This window comes from Oncorhynchus masou, chromosome 8, assembly GCF_036934945.1.
Source record: "Oncorhynchus masou masou isolate Uvic2021 chromosome 8, UVic_Omas_1.1, whole genome shotgun sequence".
NCBI classification, from domain to species: domain Eukaryota; kingdom Metazoa; phylum Chordata; class Actinopteri; order Salmoniformes; family Salmonidae; genus Oncorhynchus; species Oncorhynchus masou.
Window position 1 is genome coordinate 24797614 of NC_088219.1, and position 22127 is coordinate 24819740.

The 22127-nt window shown below is 41.2% G+C and overlaps 2 protein-coding genes across 3 annotated transcripts in view; both read right to left on the reverse strand.

Moving 5' to 3' along the window:
* LOC135544443 (nucleus accumbens-associated protein 2-like) overlaps positions 1-10626 on the reverse strand; it is a 62368-nt gene extending 51742 nt beyond the window's left edge. For both annotated transcript variants that reach the window (XM_064972050.1, XM_064972051.1), the window contains exon 1: positions 10406-10626. The gene's annotated coding sequence lies outside the window, so the exon portion shown is untranslated. The remainder of the gene's footprint in view (positions 1-10405) is intronic.
* Positions 10627-11657: 1031 nt separating this feature from the next.
* On the reverse strand, positions 11658-17139 carry LOC135544445 (transmembrane protein 250-like). Its single transcript, XM_064972053.1, has 2 exons — positions 16882-17139; positions 11658-16576 (listed from the first exon to the last, which is right to left on the reverse strand). Exon 2 carries the CDS (start codon positions 16381-16383, stop codon positions 15964-15966), a length of 420 nt encoding a protein of 139 aa, XP_064828125.1. The 5' UTR covers positions 16384-16576; positions 16882-17139; the 3' UTR covers positions 11658-15963.
* Positions 17140-22127: the final 4988 nt, after the last annotated feature.

Genomic DNA, 22127 nt, shown 5'->3' on the forward strand with positions numbered 1-22127 from the left:
GAGTTAAAACAAATCTAAATATATTTTATATTTGAGATTCTTCAAAGTAGCCATCCTTTGCCATGATGACAGCTTTGCACACTCTTGGCATTCTCTCAACCAGCTTCATGAGGTAGTCACCTGGAATGCATTTCAATTAACAGGTGTGCCTTGTTAAAAGTCATTTTTTGGAATTTCTTTCCATCATAATACGTTCGAGCCAATCAGTTGTGTTGTGACAAGGTAGGGGTAGAATACAGAAGGTAGCCCTATTTGGTAAAAGACCAAGTCCATATTATGGCAAGTACAGCTCAAAAACGCAAAGAGAAATGACAGTCATTCATTACTTTAAGACATGAAGGACAACCAATCCAGAAAATGTCAAGAACTTTGAAACTGTGGTCAACTGTGGTCGCAAAAACCATCAGGCGCTATGATGAAACTGGCTCTCATGAGGACAGCCACAGGAAAGGAAGACCCAGAATTACGTCTGCTGCAGAGGATAAGTTCATTAGAGTTTCCCACCTCAGAAATTACAGCACAAATAAATGCTTCACAGAGTTCAAGTAACAGACACATCTTAACATCAACTGATCAGAGGAGACTGAGTGAATCAGGCCTTCATGGTCGAATTGCTGCAAAGAAACCACTACAAAAAGACACCAATAATAAGAAGAGACTTGCTCTGGCCAAGAAACACGAGCCATGGACATTAGACCGATGGAAATCTGTCCTTTGGTCTGATGAGTTCAAATTTGAGATTTTTTGTTCCAACCGCTGTGTCTTTGTGAGATGCAGAGCAGCGATATGCCATCCCATCTGGTTTACGCGTAGTGGGACTATCATTTGTTTTCAAAAGGACAATGATCGAACTCACCTACCAAGCTGTGTAGGGGCAATTTGACCAAGAAGGAGAGTGATGGACTGCTACATCAGATGACCTGGCCTCCACAATCACCCGACCTCAACCCAATTGAGATGATTTGGGATGAGTTGGACCACAGAGTGAAGGAAAAGCAGCCAACAAGTGCTAAGCATATGTGGGAACTCCTTCAAGACTGTTGGAAAAGCATTCCAGGTGAAGCTGGTTGAAAGAATGCCAACATTGTGCAAATCTGTCATCAAGGCAAAGGGTGGCTACTTTGAAGTATCTCAAATATAAAATATATTTTGATTTGTTTAACACTTTTTTTTGGTTACTACATAAGTCAATGTGTATACTGTATATAAATTTTGGGGGGGACGGTATTGAAAATGATACCGTCTGTATTTCAAAATTCCCCGGTATATGGTACAGTTGAAGTCGGAAGTTTACATACACCTTAGCCAAATACATTTAAACTCAGTTGTTCACAATTTCTGACATTTAATCCTAGTGAAAATTACCTGTCTTAGGTCAGTTAGGATCACCACTGTAATTTAAGAATGTGAAATGTCAGAATAATAGTAGAGAGAATGATTTACTTCAGATTTTAGTTCTTTCATCACATTCCCAGTGGGTGAGAAGTTTGCATACACTCAATTAGTATTTGGTAGCATTGCCTTTAAATAGTTTAACTTGGGTCAAATGTTTTGGGTAGCCTTCCACAAGCTTCCCACAATAAGTTGGGTGAATTTTGGCCCATTCTTCCTGAAAGAGCTGGTGTAACTGAGTCATGTTTGTAGGCCTCCTTGCTCGCACACTTCTTCAGGTCTGCCCACAAATTTTCTATGGGATTGAGGTCAGGGCTTTGTGATGGCCACTCTAATGCCTTGACTATGTTGTCCTTAAGCCATATTGCCACAACATTGGAAGTATGCTTGTGGTCATTGTCCATTTGAAAGACCCATTTGCTACCAAGCTTTAACTTCCTGACTGATGTCTTGAGATGTTGCTTCAATATATCCATATAATTTTCCGTCCTCATGATGCCATCTATTTTGTGAAGTGCACCAGTCCCTCCTGCAGCAAAGCACCCCCACAACATGATGCTGCCAACCCTGTGCTTCACGGTTGGGATGGTGTTCTTTGGCTTGCCAGCATCCTCCTTTTTCCTCCAAACATAACGATGGTCATTATGGCCAAACAGTCTATTTTTGTTTCATCAGACCAGAGAACATTTCTCAAAAAAGTACGATCTTTGCCCCCTTGTGCAGTTGCTAACCGTAGTCTGGCTTTTTTATGGCGGTTTTGGAGCAATGGCTTCTTCCTTGCTAATGTCACGCCTTGGTCTTAGTATTTTGTGTTTTAGTTAATTAGTTGGTCAGGCCAGGGTGTGACATGGGTTTATTGTTTGTTGTATTTCTTAGTGGGGCTTTTTAGTTATTGGGATTGTGGCTGATTAGGGGTGTGTGTTGCATAGGTTTGGCTGCCTGAGGCGGTTCTCAATCAGAGTCAGGTGATTCTCGTTGTCTCTGATTGGGAACCGTATTTAGGTAGCCAGGGTTTCACTTTGTATTTCGTGGGTGATTGTTCCTGTCTCTGTGTAGTGTTCACCAGATAGGCTGTAATAGGTTTCACGTTCCGTTTTGTTGTTTTTTGTATTTATAAGTTATTTTGTGTATCGTCATTTGTTCCATTAAAGAACATGAGTAACCAACACGCTGCATTTCGGTCCGACTTTCTTTCGACAAACGAAGAACGCCGTTACAGCTAACCGGCCTTTCAGGTCGATATAGGACTTGTTTTACTGTGGATATAGATACTTTTGCAACTGTTTCCTCCAGCATCTTCACAAGGTCCTTTGCTGTTGTTCTGGGATTGAGTGCATTTTTCCCACCAAAGTACGTTCATCTCTCGGAGACAGAACACATCTCCTTCCTGAGCGGTATGACGGCTGCGTGGCTCAATGGTGTTTATACTTGCATACTATTGTTTGTACAGATGAACGTGGTAACTTCAGGCATTTGGAAATTGCTCCCAAGGATGAACCAGACTTGTAGAGGTCTACAATTGTTTTCCTGAGGTCTTGGCTGATTTCTTTTGATTTTCCCATGATGTCAAGCAGAGGCACTGAGTTTGAAGGTAGTTCTTGAAATACATCCACAGGTACACCTCCAATTGACTGAAATGATGTCAATTACACTATCAGAAGCTTCTAAAGCCATGACATTTTCAGGAATTTTCAAAGCTGTTTAAAGGCACATTCAACTTAGTGTATGTAAACCTCTGACCCACTAGAATTGTGATACAGTGAACTATAAGTGAAATAATCTGTCTGTGAACAATTGTTGGAAAAATTACCTGTGTCATGCACAAAGTAGATGTCCTACCCGACTTGCCAAACCTATAGTTTGTTAACAAGAAATGTGTGGAGTGGTTGAAAAACTAGTTTTAATGACTCCAACCTAAGCATATGTAAACTTCTGACTTCAACTGTATATATGGTATTCAGCCCAAGCCTATTGCAGTGCCTGGGTGTTGGAGGGATATGTAGGTGAGGAGTGTCTTAAAGTTAATACAGAATTGGACAGTGATCCAATGTAGTTTGATGAGGATTTGTGTGATGTGTTCAATTGATCTGGTGCAGGTGAGGATTCGTGCAGCAGCATTCTGGACCAGTTGAAGTTTGTTGGTGAGTTTGGTGGGAATACCAGTAAGGAGTGTTGCAGTAGTCCAGTCGGGAGGGGCCAAAAGCATGGATGAGGGTTTCAGTGATAGAGTGTGACAGTGAGGGGCGGAGCCTGGAGATATTGTGGATGTGTCCAGGTGATGGTTTTTATGTGGGGTTCAAATGACAGGTCACAGTCATGGGTGACATTGAGGCATTTGACTTTGTTGACAAAGGGACCTGGAAACCGTCTATGGTGATGCTGAGTTTGTGCCAATTGAAGACAGTGGATTTGGAACCGATGAGCATGACCTCCGCTTGTTGCTGTTGAGTTTGGGTTTGGTGGAGAGGTGGAGCTGGGTACCATCAGCATAGCAGTGGAAGTGTACTCTGTGATGATGATATAGATTACACATAACATTAGTTGCCCTATAAACAGTTTAATCTGCATATACAACCGCCATACTTGGCAGATACCTCGTGTTCTGGCCTGGAGCAAGGCAGGTGTAACCGTCAGGTGAGGCCTAATGTGTTTATGCTAAACTAAGCCAATAACACATGCCCTCAGTAAACTGACAAGGTAAAATAGAGATGTTATGTATACTATATAAAGCATTTATAAGTTGTATTTTGTTTAAAGTGAAACCATGGTAAGATACTGTGCAGAAGTTACACTGAACTCGAGCCACACTACTTTTTTATATATTTGGCTGTCAAGTTGAGTGTGCCTGTGTGTGCATGCATCTATGTGTGGTGTGTATATATACAGATGTAGGATCTTACTTGCATCAGGTAATACAAAGTTGAAGTGTATTGGAGGTTTAAACAAGTTTGTTGTTTCTTTGATCTAAAGAAAAATGTATCAACACCTACAAAAAATGTCCATTAATTATAGTCCACATAATAATTCACATGTCCTGTTGCTGCAAGATTATTTTCCTGCTGTAGCAAACTGGCTCAAATTAAGATCCTACATCTGTAAGTATTCCAAATTGTCAAGTCACTTAAAAGCCTCGGGGACTGAGGGAATAACATGTACTGTAGGTAATTGAGATATATTAGCCTATAATTGAGCTAAATAAGTAATCAGATAAAGCCTGTAATCAGAGAAAGCCGGACCCTCAAAAAGATAAGGGAAATTAAAATACTGTTTTGAGCCCACACACTCTCAAGAACCATTTAGTGTTCACTGGAGAGATAACTCCAATGGTATTGTTTTCCCCTTAGCAAATTAACTTACATTTTACCTCAAGGTCCATGGACGGATACACATTAGTAATACCACTGACCTAGAGCTTCTGTATAGCATAATCTTATAGATACTGTAGAAAACACTCCCTTTTGAAGGACTGCTATACCTTTTATACTCATTACTATATTTTTTCAAAAATCAATGTAAATTCATGTATTCTATGATTACAAGTCCCCATAATAAATTATTAACATTTAGTGTTTTGTATGTATAGACAAATGCTAATGATACATTAACAAATGATTTAATGATTTACACAACATCTATTAATGGTCTACAAACTATTTACTGATGGTTTTTAGTGATTTTAAGTGATTTACAAGCAAACCTTCAGGAGGTTGCAATAGATTGACTTCTTTTCAGCCAAACCAAGACAAATCTACTTTTGAATTTTTGTATACAGTGGGAACAGAGGAAACTGCAAGTGTAAGGCTATCAAAATGTCATTAAAATTCCAGAATCATCCCACCCCTTAGTACTTCTATTAATTTGCTGCAATGGCTATGTGCTCTCATTCATAGGGAAACACTTAGAACAGTAAAATGCACACAAAATCTCTTTCGCACTCTCTCTCTCAGACACACACACACACACACACACACACACACACACACACACACACACACACACACACACACACACACACACACACACACACACACACACACACACACACACACATACACAAAACTGCCGTGACATCCATGCCATGTGATCTTGCCAGGCGTTATGCCAAAGGCCAACCCATGTCACTTACCAGAAATCTCATACAGAGAGAAAGAGAGAGTGCACAAGAGCGAGCGAGAGAGGGAGAGGAGCAAGTAAGGGGAGAGTAAAGGGCCTTTAGTTATGCAAGAGCTCTTTGTCAATCCTCTCCACAACGTACACTGAAAAAGCATATGAAGCTTTATGACTTTTCTCTTTTTCTCCAATGTTCTTGAGGCAGTAGGCCCTAAGTAACAAGGAGCACATGAGCTCTTATGTTAAATTGTTCTGGAGAGCATGTTTACTGTCCATTGTCTCAGTTCTTGGAAGACTTCCTGAAAATCACAGAATGAGCCAAAGCACCCAAATCAGTTAGATTTCATGAAACTCTCTCTCTCTCTCTCTCTCTCTCTCTGTCTCTCTCTGTCTCTCTGTCTCTCTCTGTCTGTCTCTCTCTGTCTGTCTCTCTCTGTCTGTCTCTCTGTATTTGTGTGTGTTTGTATTGGTGTGTGTTTGTATTGGTGTGTGTCTGTCTTCATTTAGAATGTACAGTGGGTTAACAGTTAAGGAAACACTGTTGACCAACCAAGTACCATGCCATGCTACACTACCTACAGTTTGATTTAATCTGCCACCCAAAATGTCAACAGTAGTTCAAATAAAGTCAACATACGTCGACATCACTAGTTAGGCTCCATAGGTAGGCCTGTTTATTGTTTATTGATTGCATATGCTTAAAAGGCTTGAAGGATAGAAGCAAATGGAAATACAGATCTGTCTCACCATACAGATTCAAATTTCAGTCCATTTCACACAAGAATCTTTAAACACTATATTATATGGGAAAAAAGAAGGAAAAACTAAGAGAAAAAGGTTTGAAACCATACCCATAACTAAACACGTCAAAGAGAATAAGGCAATGCAATAATGTATGACGGAACCCACTCCACATCTAAATGACAGGATCTGTGTAGTGGACTCAGTTGACCTTGTGATGGGATCTGCGACAACACCACTGGCCCAGAGCAACTGTACATACTGTACATACAGATGACGCATGAGAAAATAATGTATGCCTGCTCTGTATCACGTACCATGCACATTGTCATCCCATTGTTCCATCATCATCTCTAGAGGGCCTCACAGACAGAGGCCAGATGAATGCTGTTTAGACCTTTTTTACACAGAGCCTTTGTAGTATGGTTACTCCCTCCCTCTCACCAAGTGCACTAGCTAAACCAAGGAGCCAAAGAGACAGAAATCAACACTAGGCATTTTTCAGTGAGCACTGTAAACAAAGAATGGGAAAATCTCATCTCAAATATTGGTTGTCAAATAAATAACATTTACTCCCACATACTGGAAGTTAAATAAAACATATTCTCTAGACATTACTATAAGGTTGAATATTCATATTACAAAACCAGACTCAAGTTATGGTAGTACAAAAATATGAGAAAATAGTTCTACTGGTCGAGCAACAGAGTGGGTGGATCCTACAATGCTGGAGAATAAACATTAAGGAAGGTAACAAATAAACCTAAACATTTCCTTTACTGTCGATCGCCCCTTATGATAATGAGTCCATGCTGTTCAGTCAAGCATCTGATGATGCAGTTGAGTGAACCCTACAACCTCTCTCTCTTCCCATGTACGTGTCTATCAAAATGTGTGTGTGTGTGTGTCTCTCTTCTCACTTCCCCCCTTGGCCCCCCTGTGGAATGTTTTGTAGTGCGGGCCCTATGGAGGAAGGGCATCTGAGGACACGGCACACACAAATACAGCTGTTGAGCGCCATCACAGCGCTTGGCAGCCATCCAACTCAAAGACGTGTGGCAGTGAAGGCCTTGGTTAAGAAAAAAAAAGTTAACAAAGAGCACACTCCTTCCATGTACTGTATGTTGTGTTAAACATTGAAGATAAGAACTTGGCAGTACACCTCGATGCCCTCACTGACTTCCCAGCAATAAAGCAACTACTAAGAAAAAAAGGTGTCATTGTGTGAAGCACACTATGTATACAAAAGTATGCGGACACCCCTTCAAATTAGGGGATTCGGCTATTTCAGCTACACCCATTGCTGACAGGTGCATAAAATCGAGCACAGAGCCATGCAATCTCCATATACAAACATTGGCAGTAAAATGGCCTTACTGAAGAGCTTTGTGACTTTCAACGTGGTACCGTCATAGGATGGCACATTTCCAACAAGTTAGTTCGTCAAATATATGCACTGCTAAAGCTGCCCCGGTCAACTGTAAGTGCTGTTATTGTGAAGTGGAAACATCTAGGAGCAACAACGGCTCAGCCACAAAGTGGTAGGCCACACAAGCTCACAGAATGGGACCGCCGAGTGCTGAAGCACATAGCGTGTAAAAATCGTCTGTCTTTGGTTGCAACACTCACTACCAAGTTACAAACTGCCTCTGGAATCAATGTCAGCAAAAGCACTGTTTGTCTGGAGCTTCATGAAATGGGTTTCCATTGCCAAACGTCGGCTGGAGTGGTGTAAAGCTTGCTGCCATTGGACTCTGGAGCAATGGAAACGCTTTCTCTGGAGTGATGAATCACGCGTTACCATCTGGCAGTCTGATGGACAAATCTGGGTTTGGGGGATGCCAGGAGAATGCTAACCAGCCCCAATGCACAGTGCCAACTGTAAAGTTTGGTGGAGGAGGAATAATAGTCTGGGGCTGTTTTCATGGTTCGGGCTCGGCCCCTTAGTTCCAGTGAAAGGAAATATTTATGCTACAGCATAAAATGACATTCTAGACGATTTGTGGCAACAGTTTGGGGAAATCCCTTTCCTATTTCAGCATGACAACGACCCCATGCACCATCCATACAGAAATGGTTTGTCGAGGTTGGTGTGAAAGAACTTGACTGGCCTGCACAGAGCCCTGAACTCAAACCCCTTTGACCACCTTTGGGATGAATTGGAACGCCGACTGTGAGGCAGGCCTAATCACCCAACATCAGTGCCTGACCACACGAATGCTCTTGTGGCTGAATGGAAGCAAGTCTCCACAGCAATGTTCCAACATCTAGTGGAAAGCCTTCCCAGAAGATTGGAGGCTGTTATAGCAGCAAAGGGGGGGCCGACTCCATATTAACGCCCATGATTTTGGAATGAGACGTTCGACGAGCAAGAGTCCACATACTTTTGGTCATGTAGTGTATATAGGAAGGCAGGCAGCCAAGTACACGCCTACACACACAATGTGCCTATAGATTTTGTTTGAATCAATAAGCGGAGAGATGGGAGTCACTCTGTCTGTATATCTTTCGCTTGTTTGGTATGACAGCTCAGATGGATTTCACAGTGTTGAGAGCTGTGTGTGAAAGGCAAACCTGTAGACTTGGAGTGTTGGATGCCAGCCATGTTAGTTAAAGCTACACACACACCACACACACACACACACACACACACGGGGCAAATGAGGCCAACCTCCAACCCGACACCATTCCACCGCATATAGATGAAAATAGAGGGAACATCTTGCAATGTACTGGTCTAACAGCTGTAAATCATCTCCAAACAATAACTAAACAACATAAAGTGTGTGTGTGGGAGAGAGAGAGAGTTAGAGAGAAAGTGTGTGTGTGTGTGTGTGTGTGTGTGTGTGTGTGTGTGTGTGTGTGTGTGTGTGTGTGTGTGTGTGTGTGTGTGTGTGTGTGTGTGTGTGTGTGTGTGTGTGTGTGAGAGAGAGAGAGGAGAGAAGAGAGAGTGAGAGAGCAAGAGTGCAGGAAATGAATAAATTGACACAAGTCACATGCAAGGCGCAAACAGTACAGTAGGCATTGATCACATGTCAGAGGCTTCAAGGGAAGCAGAAAGTGAGTAACATGCCAGTCAGACCCCAGGTCATGGAGAAGCACTGATCTCGTGTGTCACTGTCATTTTTTTGCCAACAAACAGCAAGGATGTAGCCTATTGAGATTCCATTGAATCAATAATGGCCTATTACCTCTTCACAAACAAAATAATGTATAATGTATACTCCATAGGCTAAGGAATGTAGGGTACATTTAAACAACTACAGACCTGTTTAAATATTACACAGAATTACAAGAGGACATCATAGTTAAATTATACCAAGTTTATAAGCTATTCTCCATGCTGCATAGCCTACTTTATAGTCTACTCCTGAGGCTTCAGACTTAGAATGATTTTCTGTACACCATGATTCACAAATTATGGTAGCACCGAGGACATAAAAATACTATGATATATAAGGTTGAAGCCTATATTATGCCACAAAATATTCTGGTCTGATGGAGGTGAGTCGAGTTGACCTAAATTCACAGTGTAACCACTCTCATTTGGATCCCATAACTTTAAGATCAACAGCTATGAAAAGGCTACATTGTATATAACATTCTGTATGTTTGGGGTGTGGTTTGGTCGGCTACATGTGTGTTATAATGCCTACAGCCTACAAAGAAGTGGGGGGCGTTTTTGTTGTGGACTTGACAGCGACGCAATGACCGATATATGCTCCACATATCCCGTTAGAAACACTGTATTTCGTTGACTGATAAAAAGTGGTCCCAAAATGTTAGGCCTACATTTCATAAAGTTCATTGTTAAAGTAGCATTTCTAAACATCTGCGCAAATTCCTTTAGTCTAAAATACTGGCGGGTTATATTTTTTCAGGAATCCAGTTGCATTAAATCAATGTCACGGTTCTAACAAAATCACAAAATCTACGAAATTTCTAGGCTATTCTACAATACTATAAAAAGTTAAATCGTTGTTGTAGTTTATGTCAATATCGCTATGTCATTCGTGAATTAATATATCAAGCGATGGATATGAAAGATGGGCAGATTAAATCTAGCCTACATACGAGGAAATAAAACATGGCAAAACCATATGCGTTATACAAACAAACACTATAGCCTACATATCAAACCACGATTATGACAAATGTTTACCCGATATGGTCGCTCCTCCATAAAAGGTTGCTGTCAGTAGCGGGCACAGCTTTATTTCTTGCGATGTAAAGTTTCCAGGTTCCGTCTGTAGCATAGGCAGGCCCCGAGTTCACCTCGTTTGCTTGCTCGCTCTCCTATCTTGCCTGCTCGCCCCCAGCGCTCTCTCTCTCTCTCTCGCTGCTCTCTCTCTCTCCCCAATGTATCCTTGTGCAGGAAGTGAATGACGCTCACATGGACGCTATATGAACTGTGCGCATAGCCGCAGACTGACATCATTCCACAGTCGATACACTTTCATTAAAGACACAGACTCGGCGTTTAGAGATGCTACTGTACGGTGTTTCAGATGTTATGCACTTTACTGTAAATACAAAAAAAAAAACATTGATCGCTCTACGTTATGCACCTCTAAATGACACCTTTATGACACCTTTACATGCACTCGATTCTAATGACAGAATTCACGACAAAGTTAATTGTTCAACTGTACCGAAATCTAGCTAAAACTCAAGCACGCAACATATGGAGCGTGAGCTCTGGAGTGCATTTACATGCATGGTTACCTCACGTGGCCTATTAGTTGCAAGCTGCGCATGTGTGCAGCTCATAATTTTGGGGACCAACTGCGGGCTACATATTATGACCTCAAATCAACTGTCCCCTTACTGCTGTATCCGTTTTACTGTAGTGAATCCATATACCACCCACTGCCAGACAACAAAATGTATTTACATTCACTGATACGTCTATCCATGACTCTATTTCCATAAAATATGCTATTATATTTACTGTTTGTAGACCATGCCCTTAAATCTCAACTGTGCAGTTGCATGACTCCAAAAGCAACTGACCTTAACCATGTCTGACCAAATATTCCCACACATCATTAAACATATCTTTCAGTGTGTGTATCTCGACAGAGGGTGCAATGTAGAATATGCCCACTGTCAATAAACACATGTATAGTCATTGGTAATGGTTAATAACCATAAGGTCCCCATCATTAATACTGTAGACATTTTATAATGTATCCTAATGTATTTCCATATACTACACAATTGTATGAGAAAAATCTAAATACAACACAGTATGAAAATTTGTCTCTGTAATTCTATGAAACCATAACCTATCAGTCCACAAACATTGCAAACACCCAAAGCACATCAAGCTTTGCCCCCGTATTCATTATATAACAGGGAATACATTGGCATGGTAAAGAATGACACAAATAAAAACACCAGGAGCAGACACATTTTTAACATTTTATATATACATTTATTCATATGCTCTTCCCAAGCAGCTTTGGTAATATGAAAATGTACAGTACAATGCCCTGTATAACAGCAGCAACGGAGGAAACAATAACATACCATGTCCATTTCACACATACTTTTCCACATAAGCATTCTGAACAGCTTCGGGATATATTGAGATGTTGTTAATGAGGGCCAATGGTTGTCACTAGTTACCACCGCCACAAAGTCAAAATTGGCTATATTGTAAAAATTCATTTAAACAAAACATTGCCTTTTGGGCTTAATTTAAGGTTAGACAAAAGGTTATCAGCGGGGTTAAGGTTAGGTTTCAAATCAGTTTTTTTAGAAGATAAATTGTAGAAATATAGGCAGGGTCAAGACAAAATTATGCCTTTGTGGGTGTGGTAACTAGTGACGATCAGGTTCAATGGAGGGTCAACTCACCTGGCATCCATCAACTCAGGGAATAGACTTGAAATGTTGGTGAAAATAACTTGCAACTCTCATTTCATAAAATGTGAATTCTTTACATTCCTCAACTGAATTGATTTGGAATTAACCCCAACCCTACTTGCCATAGGCCTACTATACATGGATATCTATTGCATTGTACAGCTACAGTGGCTTCAGAAAGAATTCACACCCATGACTTTTTCTACATTTTGTTGAGTTACAGCCTGAATCAAAAATGTATTAAATTCTGAATTTTGTCACTGATCTACACAAAATACTCCATAATGCCAGATTTTTTTTTTTTTTTTACAAATTATGAATTAAAAATGAAAAGCTGAAATGTCTTATTGACTCAAGTATTCAACCCCTTTGTTATGGCAAGTCTAAATACACTGAGTGTACAAAACATTAAGAATACCTGCTCTTTTCATGACAGATTGACCAGGAGAATCCAGGTGAAAACTATGATCCCTTATTGATGTCATGTGTTAAATCCACTTCAATCAGTGTAGATGAAGGGGAGGAGACAGGTTAAATAATTTTTAAGCCTTGAGACAATTGAGACATGGATTGTGTACTGTATGTGTGCCATTCAGAGAGTGAATGGGCAAGACAAAATATTTAAAGTGCCTCTGAACGGGGTATGGTAGTAAGTGCCACGCACACTGGTTTGTGTCAAGAACTGCAACGCTGCTGGGTTTTTCACTCTCAACAGCTTCCTTTGTGTATCAAGATTGGCCCACCACCCAAAGGACCATCAGCCAACTTGACACAACTATGGGAATGCTTGACACCTTGTAGAGTCCATGCCCTTACGAATTGAGGCTGTTCTTGGGGCAAGGTATATTCAGTGGTATGGTATATTCAGTGTAAGTTCAGGACAAAATAATTTGCATGGTCTGTGTACAATAATACAGTTTAACATTATTATTACAATTACCTGCAAGGTCCCTCAGTCAAGCAGTGAATTGTAAACAAAGATTCAACCACAAAGTCCAGGAAGGTTTTCCAATGCCTCACAAAGAAGGGCACCTATTGGTAAATGGGTACAAATTTAAAAAAAGTAGACGTTGAATATCCCTTTGAGCATGGTGAAGTTATTACACTTGGATGGTGTATCAACACACACAGTCACTACAAAGCTACAGGTGTCCTTTCTAACTCAGTTGCCAGAGAGGAAGGAAACTGCTCAGGGAATTCACCATGTGGCCAATGGTGACTTAAAAATAGTTAGAGTTTAATGGTTGTGATAGGAGATCCCTGAGGATGGAGCAACAGCATTGTAGTTACTCTACAATACTAACCTAAATGACTGAGTGAAAAGAAGGAACCCTGTAAATAATACAAATATTCCAAATCATGTATCCTGGTTGCAACAAGGCACTAAAGTAATACTGCAAAAAAATGTGGAAAAGCAATTAACATTTTGTCCTGAATACAAAGTGTTATGTTTGGGGCAAATCCAATACAACACATTACTGAGTACCACTCTCCATATTTTCAAGCATAGTGGTGGCTGCATCATGTTATGGGTATGCTTGTAATAGTTAAGGACAGGAGTTTTTCAGGATAAAAAATAAACAGAATGGAGCTAAGCACAGGCAAAATCCTAGAGGAAAATCTAGTTCAGTCTGCTTTCCACCAGACACTGGGATATTAATGAACCTTTTAGCAGAACAATAACTTAAACACAAGGCCAAATCTACACTGCAGTTGCATACCAAGGCAGTTGCATACCAAGAGTGAATGTTCCTGAGTGTCCGAGGTAGTTTTGACTTAAATCTACTAGAAAATCCATGACATGAAAATGGTTGTCTAGCAATGCTCAACAAACAATTTGACAGAGTATGAATAATTTTGAAAAGAATAATGCACAAATGTTGCACAATCCAGGTATGGAAATCTTAGAGTAGAGACTCACTTAGAGACTTTCCCAGAAAGACTCATAGCTGTAATTGCTGCCAAAGGTTATTCTACAAGGTATTGAGTTAGGGGTGTGAATACTTATGTAAACTAGATATTTCTGTATTTCATTTTCCATAAATTAGCGAACATTTCTAAAAACATGTTTGCACTTTGTCATTATGGGTGTGTTGACGGGTGAAATCATTTTTTAAATTGGAATCCATTTTGAATTCAGGCAGTAACACAACCAAATGCGGAATAAGTCAAGAGGTATGAACACTTCCTTTAGGAACTGTATGTCAAAAACGCAATTCTTCCTTCTATTCAGTTTTAACAGGACATTCGAACTAGGCTAACAAATATTAGTGTCCCAGAGTATGAGGCATTTGATGAGTTGATCCTAGAACAATACAGGGTTGTGCTGCATACCCACTTTGGCCCAATGCCAGTCCTCAGCCATGTCGCCATTTTAAATTGGTCAAAGTAGTCAACTGGGTAGGGATTCTTATGGGTTGTAGCCTCACTGGCTATCACAGACACTATAATGGCACAGATATTAAGATGAGTCCTCTATCTCTGAACTCCATCCAACGACTGGGGCCGAGTCCCAAATATTTTAAATGGTTTTCTTCCCTTAGTATTGAGCACTGATCTGAAACAGACTGAATAGAAAGTAGCATGGTGGAAACTTGGCTTGCACACTGTTTACTGTTTAAGTACTGAAACAGAGGCTGTGACTATAACTAGGGCCAGACCTTTTCCTGGCCAGGACCTAGGCTTGTGGAAAAGGGGACAAGGAAAGGAGGAGAATTTAGGAGAAATTTATCAGGATTTCAGTAGTTAAAATGAACAATGAGAAAGTTATTGGCACATGGTCAGTGAAAACTACAGGCTTTACACATGACCACAATGATAAACATTCTGAATAGGTTTTCATCCTATCATTACAGCCTTTCCTATATGTATCAGATCAGTCCTGGTGTAGGGAAGAAGCTGAGTAAAGGAGGCCATTGGGACACAGCCACAGCCATTGTTTTGGTTGGCAGAGACGGAGGTGTCTGGCTGTGATTGGCTATTGTTTTCTGAGGGAGGCCGAACAGAGTGTTCTCTCTGCGAGAGGGATTCTGGGACCATGTGAGGGACTAAATGACCACTTCACCCAAAGCCACCCACTGTAACTAACTCGCACTGTTACAGACTCGATGACACAGCTCAAGCAGCAGGCCATGCCCATGGCAGATATTAGTGGCATCAATAAGACACAATCTGCAAACACTAACACATACTCACTTATTCATATACTTTACAGCACGATACTGTTGCTTTTTTAAAAATGAAAAGACGATGTGTAAAATAATAACGTTACAAAAAGAATGTTGGTCACCAAGGGATTTGAATCCAACACCAATACGAACGTATCCTTTATGCTTAGAATTCAACATTTTGCGTGATTTGTTTTCTCCAGTCAAACAGAAGACAGCATGTTTTCCTTTCTAGGGTCTGGAGAGGCATCCCACCCCTCATGGTCCAAACTAAAGTAAGGCTTGTTATTACAGAAGTCTTAGAGTAAGTATGCATCAGCTTTTTTTCAGGCAAATAGCACCAGAGTGTAACCATATATTCTGTCCACCTTCTATTCCTGGTCATCCTTACACCTTCATCGCAACTGCTGCTGTGTGGTAATGTTTTGGTACAAAATGGCTGCTGTGCATTGGGTAGAGGTCTGACATTGGTATATAACAGTGCACACACTGTATATAGACTTTTCCCCATCTACTGTGTTATTGACTGTATGTTGGTTTATTCCATGTGTAACTCTGTGTTGTTGTTTGTGCCGCACTGCTTTGCTTTATCTTGGCCAGGTCTCAACTGGCCTACCTGGTTAAATAAAGGTTACATTTTTTTAAACAATAAAAAATCCATGGTCACTGTTGTCACCAGAAGCTACATGTCCACAAACACCATGAAGCACCAGCCCAGGCCTCCCACCAGGAACATTGTGACCTGCATACTGTAGATAAACAGGTTGTTGAGCACCCCAAAGTCAAGGCGCCGGTGTCCTAGCAACAGTAGGATGACAGACAGCTTGTACTGCAGCCGCAGGAAGACACGGGCGCTCATGTACTGCAGGCAGAATAGAGCCGACAGCGCCACCCAGAGGAGGGAGGTCAGAAGGCTGCAGCCGAAGTAGAGCAGGAAGCGCAGGAAGCCGTACATGCAGCGTGAGCGCAGGTAAAGGTCAAAGTTGTTGTACTTGGTGCGCACAAGCTGGGTGGTGTGTGCAGACCCACAGGCTGAGTGCATGCAGGTGGTGTGGGGACCATGGAAGCTACGCACACGCCGTGGGATGGGGATCACAGGCATGAGTGGGAGAATTGAGCCACAAGCTTCTGTGGGGAGTCGCAGCAATAGGCCTTGTCCTCTGCTTCGGGGGTGGTGGGGGTTAGCATCATTGACTGGCTTAGAGCTTAAAACAGAACCCCAGGCATGGAATGTGGGCCTCTGATTAGGTCTGTTTGGAGTCTGTCGCTACAGGCATCCAAAAGGCAACAAGGCTCTGTAAAGAGGGCACAACACATGTATGTTACATTTTTGTGTTACACACACCAAACCAAATATAGACATTGAAAGAAGCAATCCCTCTCCCTCACACACTATGATAGCAGTATGACATTAGGACAGCCTTGATAGTAAAAGCAGTAAATCATGGTTTATGCTGCTTATGTCTATTGAAATGGCTCATTCTCAAATATTTTAAAATCTCTATTATGGATGTAGCCTGGGCCTATAGACTTGACTGCTTGGAAACGTCACTTGACATTACAATATGTATCTTATTTATCAAGCTGAAATTGTACATACCGTTCGTTTAGAAAAATGATTTCGAGTTATTGAAAGATGTCTTGCGCAATGAATTATCAGCATTCGATTCGATGCTCATACATGAGTTCCTCAAACTCGTCGTAGTATGCTGTGAAACGACTGCTGCAAGTTATCATGTTATAACTCGTCACATGAAGACCTTTCAAAAACAACAAACAGTAATTACAGCCCTCTGATACATCATTGTATTGACATAGATGGCTATGCTTGCTACACTGTAACTCAACAGGGGCGGTAGTGTTGCTCTGACAACTGGTGAATACATCCTGTCGTAAAATGTTTCAGTCATTCTTCTCACGACAACATCTGAAATTTAAAGGAGAAGGGTTCAATTGTTTTTTTTGTCCAGTTTAAAACCGTGGTTAGTTCTCTTTTTTTTTGCCTTGGGTGTGATAGAGATTGTTATTGTGAGAAAAATGGCTTGCCAGGCTACCTCCCCAAATCCATGTTGCATAGAGGTTAATTATTTCTGTGAATGTGTGATGACAGAGAAAAACTCTTCAGTGTCAATGTCAGTCAAGCCAAACTGCAATATGGTTTAGGAATTTAAAAATGATTGGAGAGAGTTCGGAGAGAGAATACATGGCCACATCATGTTAAAGCCTCAGAGAACAGAGATCACCCCCAATCTGCCATTGTAATATTGGGAGACAGCTTACTGATAGTTTCACCCTAACACAAAAGGCCTAACCTAAGATTTAGCCATAGCCTGACCACAACAGTCATTCCTAAAGCATGTTGACCTAGTGAGTGTGTTTGAAACCTGTAAATGAATTCAAATGTACATCTAAATATGTTTGATATAGTATACTTTAAAGTTTGAAGGTCCAATGCAACCTTTTTTAAATCTCAATATCAAATAATTTCAGGGTAACAATTAAGTACCTTACCGTGATTGTTTTCCAATCAAAGATAAATTGCAAAAGCATTTTCTAAACCAAGAATTTTGCTAGAATTGTCTGCGAGTGTTCTGAGATCGGAGGGGGAAACTGAAAACAATCTGTTATTGGCAGAGAGATAACTGAACTGAATGACTCTGGCCCGTAGCACTCACTTCTGTGATCATGAAGTGCTTTGAGAGACCAGTCAAGGATCATATCACCACTACCTTACCTGCCACCCTAGTCCCACTTCAGTTTGCTTACCGCCCCAACAGGTCAACAGACGATGCAATCGCCATCACACTGCACACTGCCCTATCCCATCTGGACAAGAGGAATCCCTAGGTAAGAATGCTGTTCATTGATACCTGCTCAGCATTCAACACCATAGCACCCTCCAAGCTCATCATTAAGCTTGAGGCCCTGGGTCTCAACCCCGCCTTGTGCAATTGAGTCCTGGACTTTCTGATGGGCCGCCCCCAGGTGGTGAAGGATGAAACAACATCTCCACTTTGCTGACCCTCAACACCACAAGGGTGCATTCTCAGCCCCCTCCTGTATTCCCTGTTCACCCATGACTGCATGGCCATGCACGCCTCCAACTCAATCATCAAGTTTGCAGAAGACAGAACAGTAGCGGGCTTGATTACCAACAATGAAGAAACTACGGGGAGGAGGTGAGGAAAACAACCTCTCACTCAACGCCAACAAAACAAGGGAGATGATTGTGGACTTCAGGAAACAGCAGAGGGAGCACCCCCCCTATCCACATCGAAGGGACAGTGTGGATCAGTTGGAAAGTGTTAAGTTCCTCGGCGTACACATCACAGACAAACTGAAATGGTCCACCCACACAGACAGTGTGGTGAAGAAGGCGCAACAGCGCCTCTTCAACCTCAGGAGGCTGAAGAAATTTGGCTTGTCACCTAAAACCCTGACAAACTATTAAAAATGCAAAATTGAGAGTATTCTGTCAGGCTGTATCACCTCCTGGTACGGCAACTGCGCCGCCCTCAACCGCAAGGTTCTCCAGAGGGTGGTGTGGTCTACACAACACATCACCGGGGGCAAACTACCTGCCATCCAGGACACCTACAGCACCCGATGTCACAGGAAGGCCAAAAAGATCATCAAGGACAACAACCACCCGAGCCACGGCCTGTTCACCCCGCTACAATCCAGAAGGCGAGGTCAGTACAGGTGCATCAAGGCTGGGACCGAGAGACTGAAAAACAGCTTCTATCTCAAGGCCATCAGACTGCTAAACAGCAATCACTAACTCAGAGAGGCTGCTGACTTAAGTAGAGACTCACTAGTCACTTTAAACAATGCCACTTTAATAATGTTTACATATCTTACAATATTCATCACATATGTATATACTGCATCTTATACCAACTATTGCATCTTGCCTATGATGCTCAGCCATCGCTCATCGATATATCTATATGTACATATTCTTATTCCATCCCTTTAGATTTGTGTGTATTAGGTAGTTGTTGGGGAATTGTTAGATTACTTGTTAGATATTTTTGCACTGTCGGAACTAGAAGCACAAGCATTTCTCTACACAAGCATTAACATCTGCTAACCATGTCTACGTGACCAATACAATTTGATTTGATTTGAGGTTTGGAATGCTCTTTCTTTTTGGTCTATTAACTAATGCACCACCTGGTTATGTAAAGAGGCAGGTCAAAACTCCCTCCCACCACAACAGGCTGAAATTTCAAACAGCTCTTACACTCATAATTTTCAAAATGTCACAGTATTAGTCCAATCTCATAGTGTGGAAATATATACAGTTGAAGTCGGAAGTTTACATACACCTTAGCCAAATACATTTAAAGTCAGTTGTTCACAATTCCTGACATTTAATCCTAGTAAAAAGTCCCTGTCTTAGGTCAGTTAGGATCACCACTTTACTTTAAGAATGTGAAATGTCCGAATAATAGTAGACAGAATGATTTATTTCAGCTTTTATTTCTTTCATCACATTCCCAGTGGGTTAGAAGTTTACATACACTCAATTAGTATTTGGTAGCATTGCCTTTAAATTGTTAAACTTGGGTCAAACAAGCTTCCCACAATAAGTTGGGTGAATTTTGGCACATTCCTCCTGACAGAGCTGGTGTAACTGAGTCAGGTTTATAGGCCTCCTTGCTCGCACACACTTTTTCAGTTCTGCCCATATATTTTCTTTGGGATTGAGGTCAGGGCTTTGTGATGGCCACTCCAAAACCTTGACTTTGTGGTCCTTAAGCCATTTTGCCACAACTTTGTATGAAGTATGCTTGGGGTCATTGTCCATTTGGAAGACCTATTTGCTACCAAGCTTTAACTTCCTGACTGATGTCTTGAGATGTTGCTTCAATATATCCACAAAATGTTCCTCCCTCATGATGCCATATATTTTATGTGCACCAGTCCCTCCTGCAGCAAAGCCCCCCTATAACATGATGCTGCTACCCCCGTGCTTCACGGTTGGGATGGTGTTCTTCGGATTGCAAGCCTCCCCGTTTTTCCTCCAAACATAAAAATGGTCATTATGGCCAAACAGTTCTATTTTTGTTTCATCAGACCAGAGGACATTTCTCCAAAAAGTATGATCTTTGTCCCCATGTGCAATTGCAAACCGTAGTCTGGCTTTTTCATGACGGTTTTGGAGCAGTGACTTCTTCCTTGCTGAGCGGCCTTTCAGGTTATGTCGATATGGGACTCGTTTTATGTGGATATAGATACTTTTGTACCTGTTTCCTCCATCATCTTTACAAGGTCCTTTGCTGTTGTTCTGGGATTGATTTGCACTTTCGCACCAAAGTACGTTAATCTCTAGGAGACAGAATGCATCTCTTTCCTGAGCTGTATGACGGCTGCGGGGTCCCCTGGTGTTTATACTTGCGTACTATTGTTTGTAGAGATGAATGTGGTACCTTCAGGCGTTTGGAAATTGCTCCCAAGGATGAACCAGACTTGTGGAGGTCTACATTTTTTTCTGAAGTCTTGGCTGATTTCTTTTGTTTTTCACATGATGTCAAGCAAAGAGGCACTGAGTTTGAAGGTAGGCCTTGAAATACATCCACAGGTACACCTCCAATTGACTCAAATGATGTAAATTAGCCTATCAGAAGCTTCTAAAGCCATGACATAATTTTCTGGAATTGTAAAAGCTGTTTATAGGCGCAGTCATCTTAGTGTATGTAAACTTCTGTCCCACTGGAATTGTGATACAGTGAATTATAAGTGAAATAATCTGTCTGTAAACAATTGTTGTTAAAATTACTTGTGTCATGCACAAAGTAGATGTCCTAACCGACTTGCCAAAACTATGGTTTGTTGTCAAGAAATGTGAGTGTTTGAAAAACGAGTTTTAATGACTCCAACCTAAGTGTATGTAAACGTCCGACTTTAACTGTGTAAAACACAGGAAAATCACATTTTTGACTGCACTGGGGCTTTAACTCATACGTTCAAGAAACATAGTTCCTTTAGTCATAATTAGTTACGCGGCAGTGGTACGAGCAGTAGGCTAGCCATAAACTTTACATAGCCATAATATCCTCAAATACTATAATGTATTACAAAGCACTGAGCCAAACTTGGGAAGCGTTTCACTTTCTGACGTCACTAGGTCATGCACTTTTGGCTGTGGTGCCGTGCCATCCCCTGGACAGTTCGCATGTCACCCCTGTAAACTGTCTCTAACCCTTCTCTAACTTTCCAGCAGATCAAGCAACCTTCATTAGGCAGATTTACGAGGTGGCCAAATGATTACTGCCCGGCTATTTGTCAGCCGGCCAGACGGGCGGGGGAGAGACAAGGCACATGCAAATAAATCATAAACAGAGTCGTTTTTAAAAAGAGTTTATTACAGTCGTTAATGGTGCGCCAGATTACTTTGCACAGGATTTAAAGGTATATTATGCAAAATCTGAAAAACAAACCTTATAATACTTAATCAAACATGCATAAAGCTGTCGCCAGGGCTTAATAAATTATCCCAATTACCTTACTTCCAGATTGTGATTGCTTTTACTAATTAAATAAACAGTGTAATAATTTGAGTGGTGGCTGAGGATTGATATCAGATTTGCGAACACAGAGATAATGACTTTTGCAGAGAGCTCTGGGGATTATGATTAAAATGGGAGGGCATCTATTCCATCCATTACAGAATGCTTTATTTCTCTACATGCCCAGTTGCCCACCAACTGAACTGCTTTGTAGGGAGAGCTCTACTAACCAAATTAGGTTGTCACAGCATTGTCACATGGTAATGTCACAACTTATTTGCAACGTTGTGATAACGTCATGCAGCCTATTAGTAACAAAGCCCTGTCAAAC

Bases quoted from the DNA above. Each gene is read 5' to 3' on its own strand.
- LOC135544445 (XM_064972053.1), bottom strand. From the start codon at position 16,383: ATGCCTGTGATCCCCATCCCACGGCGTGTGCGTAGCTTCCATGGTCCC.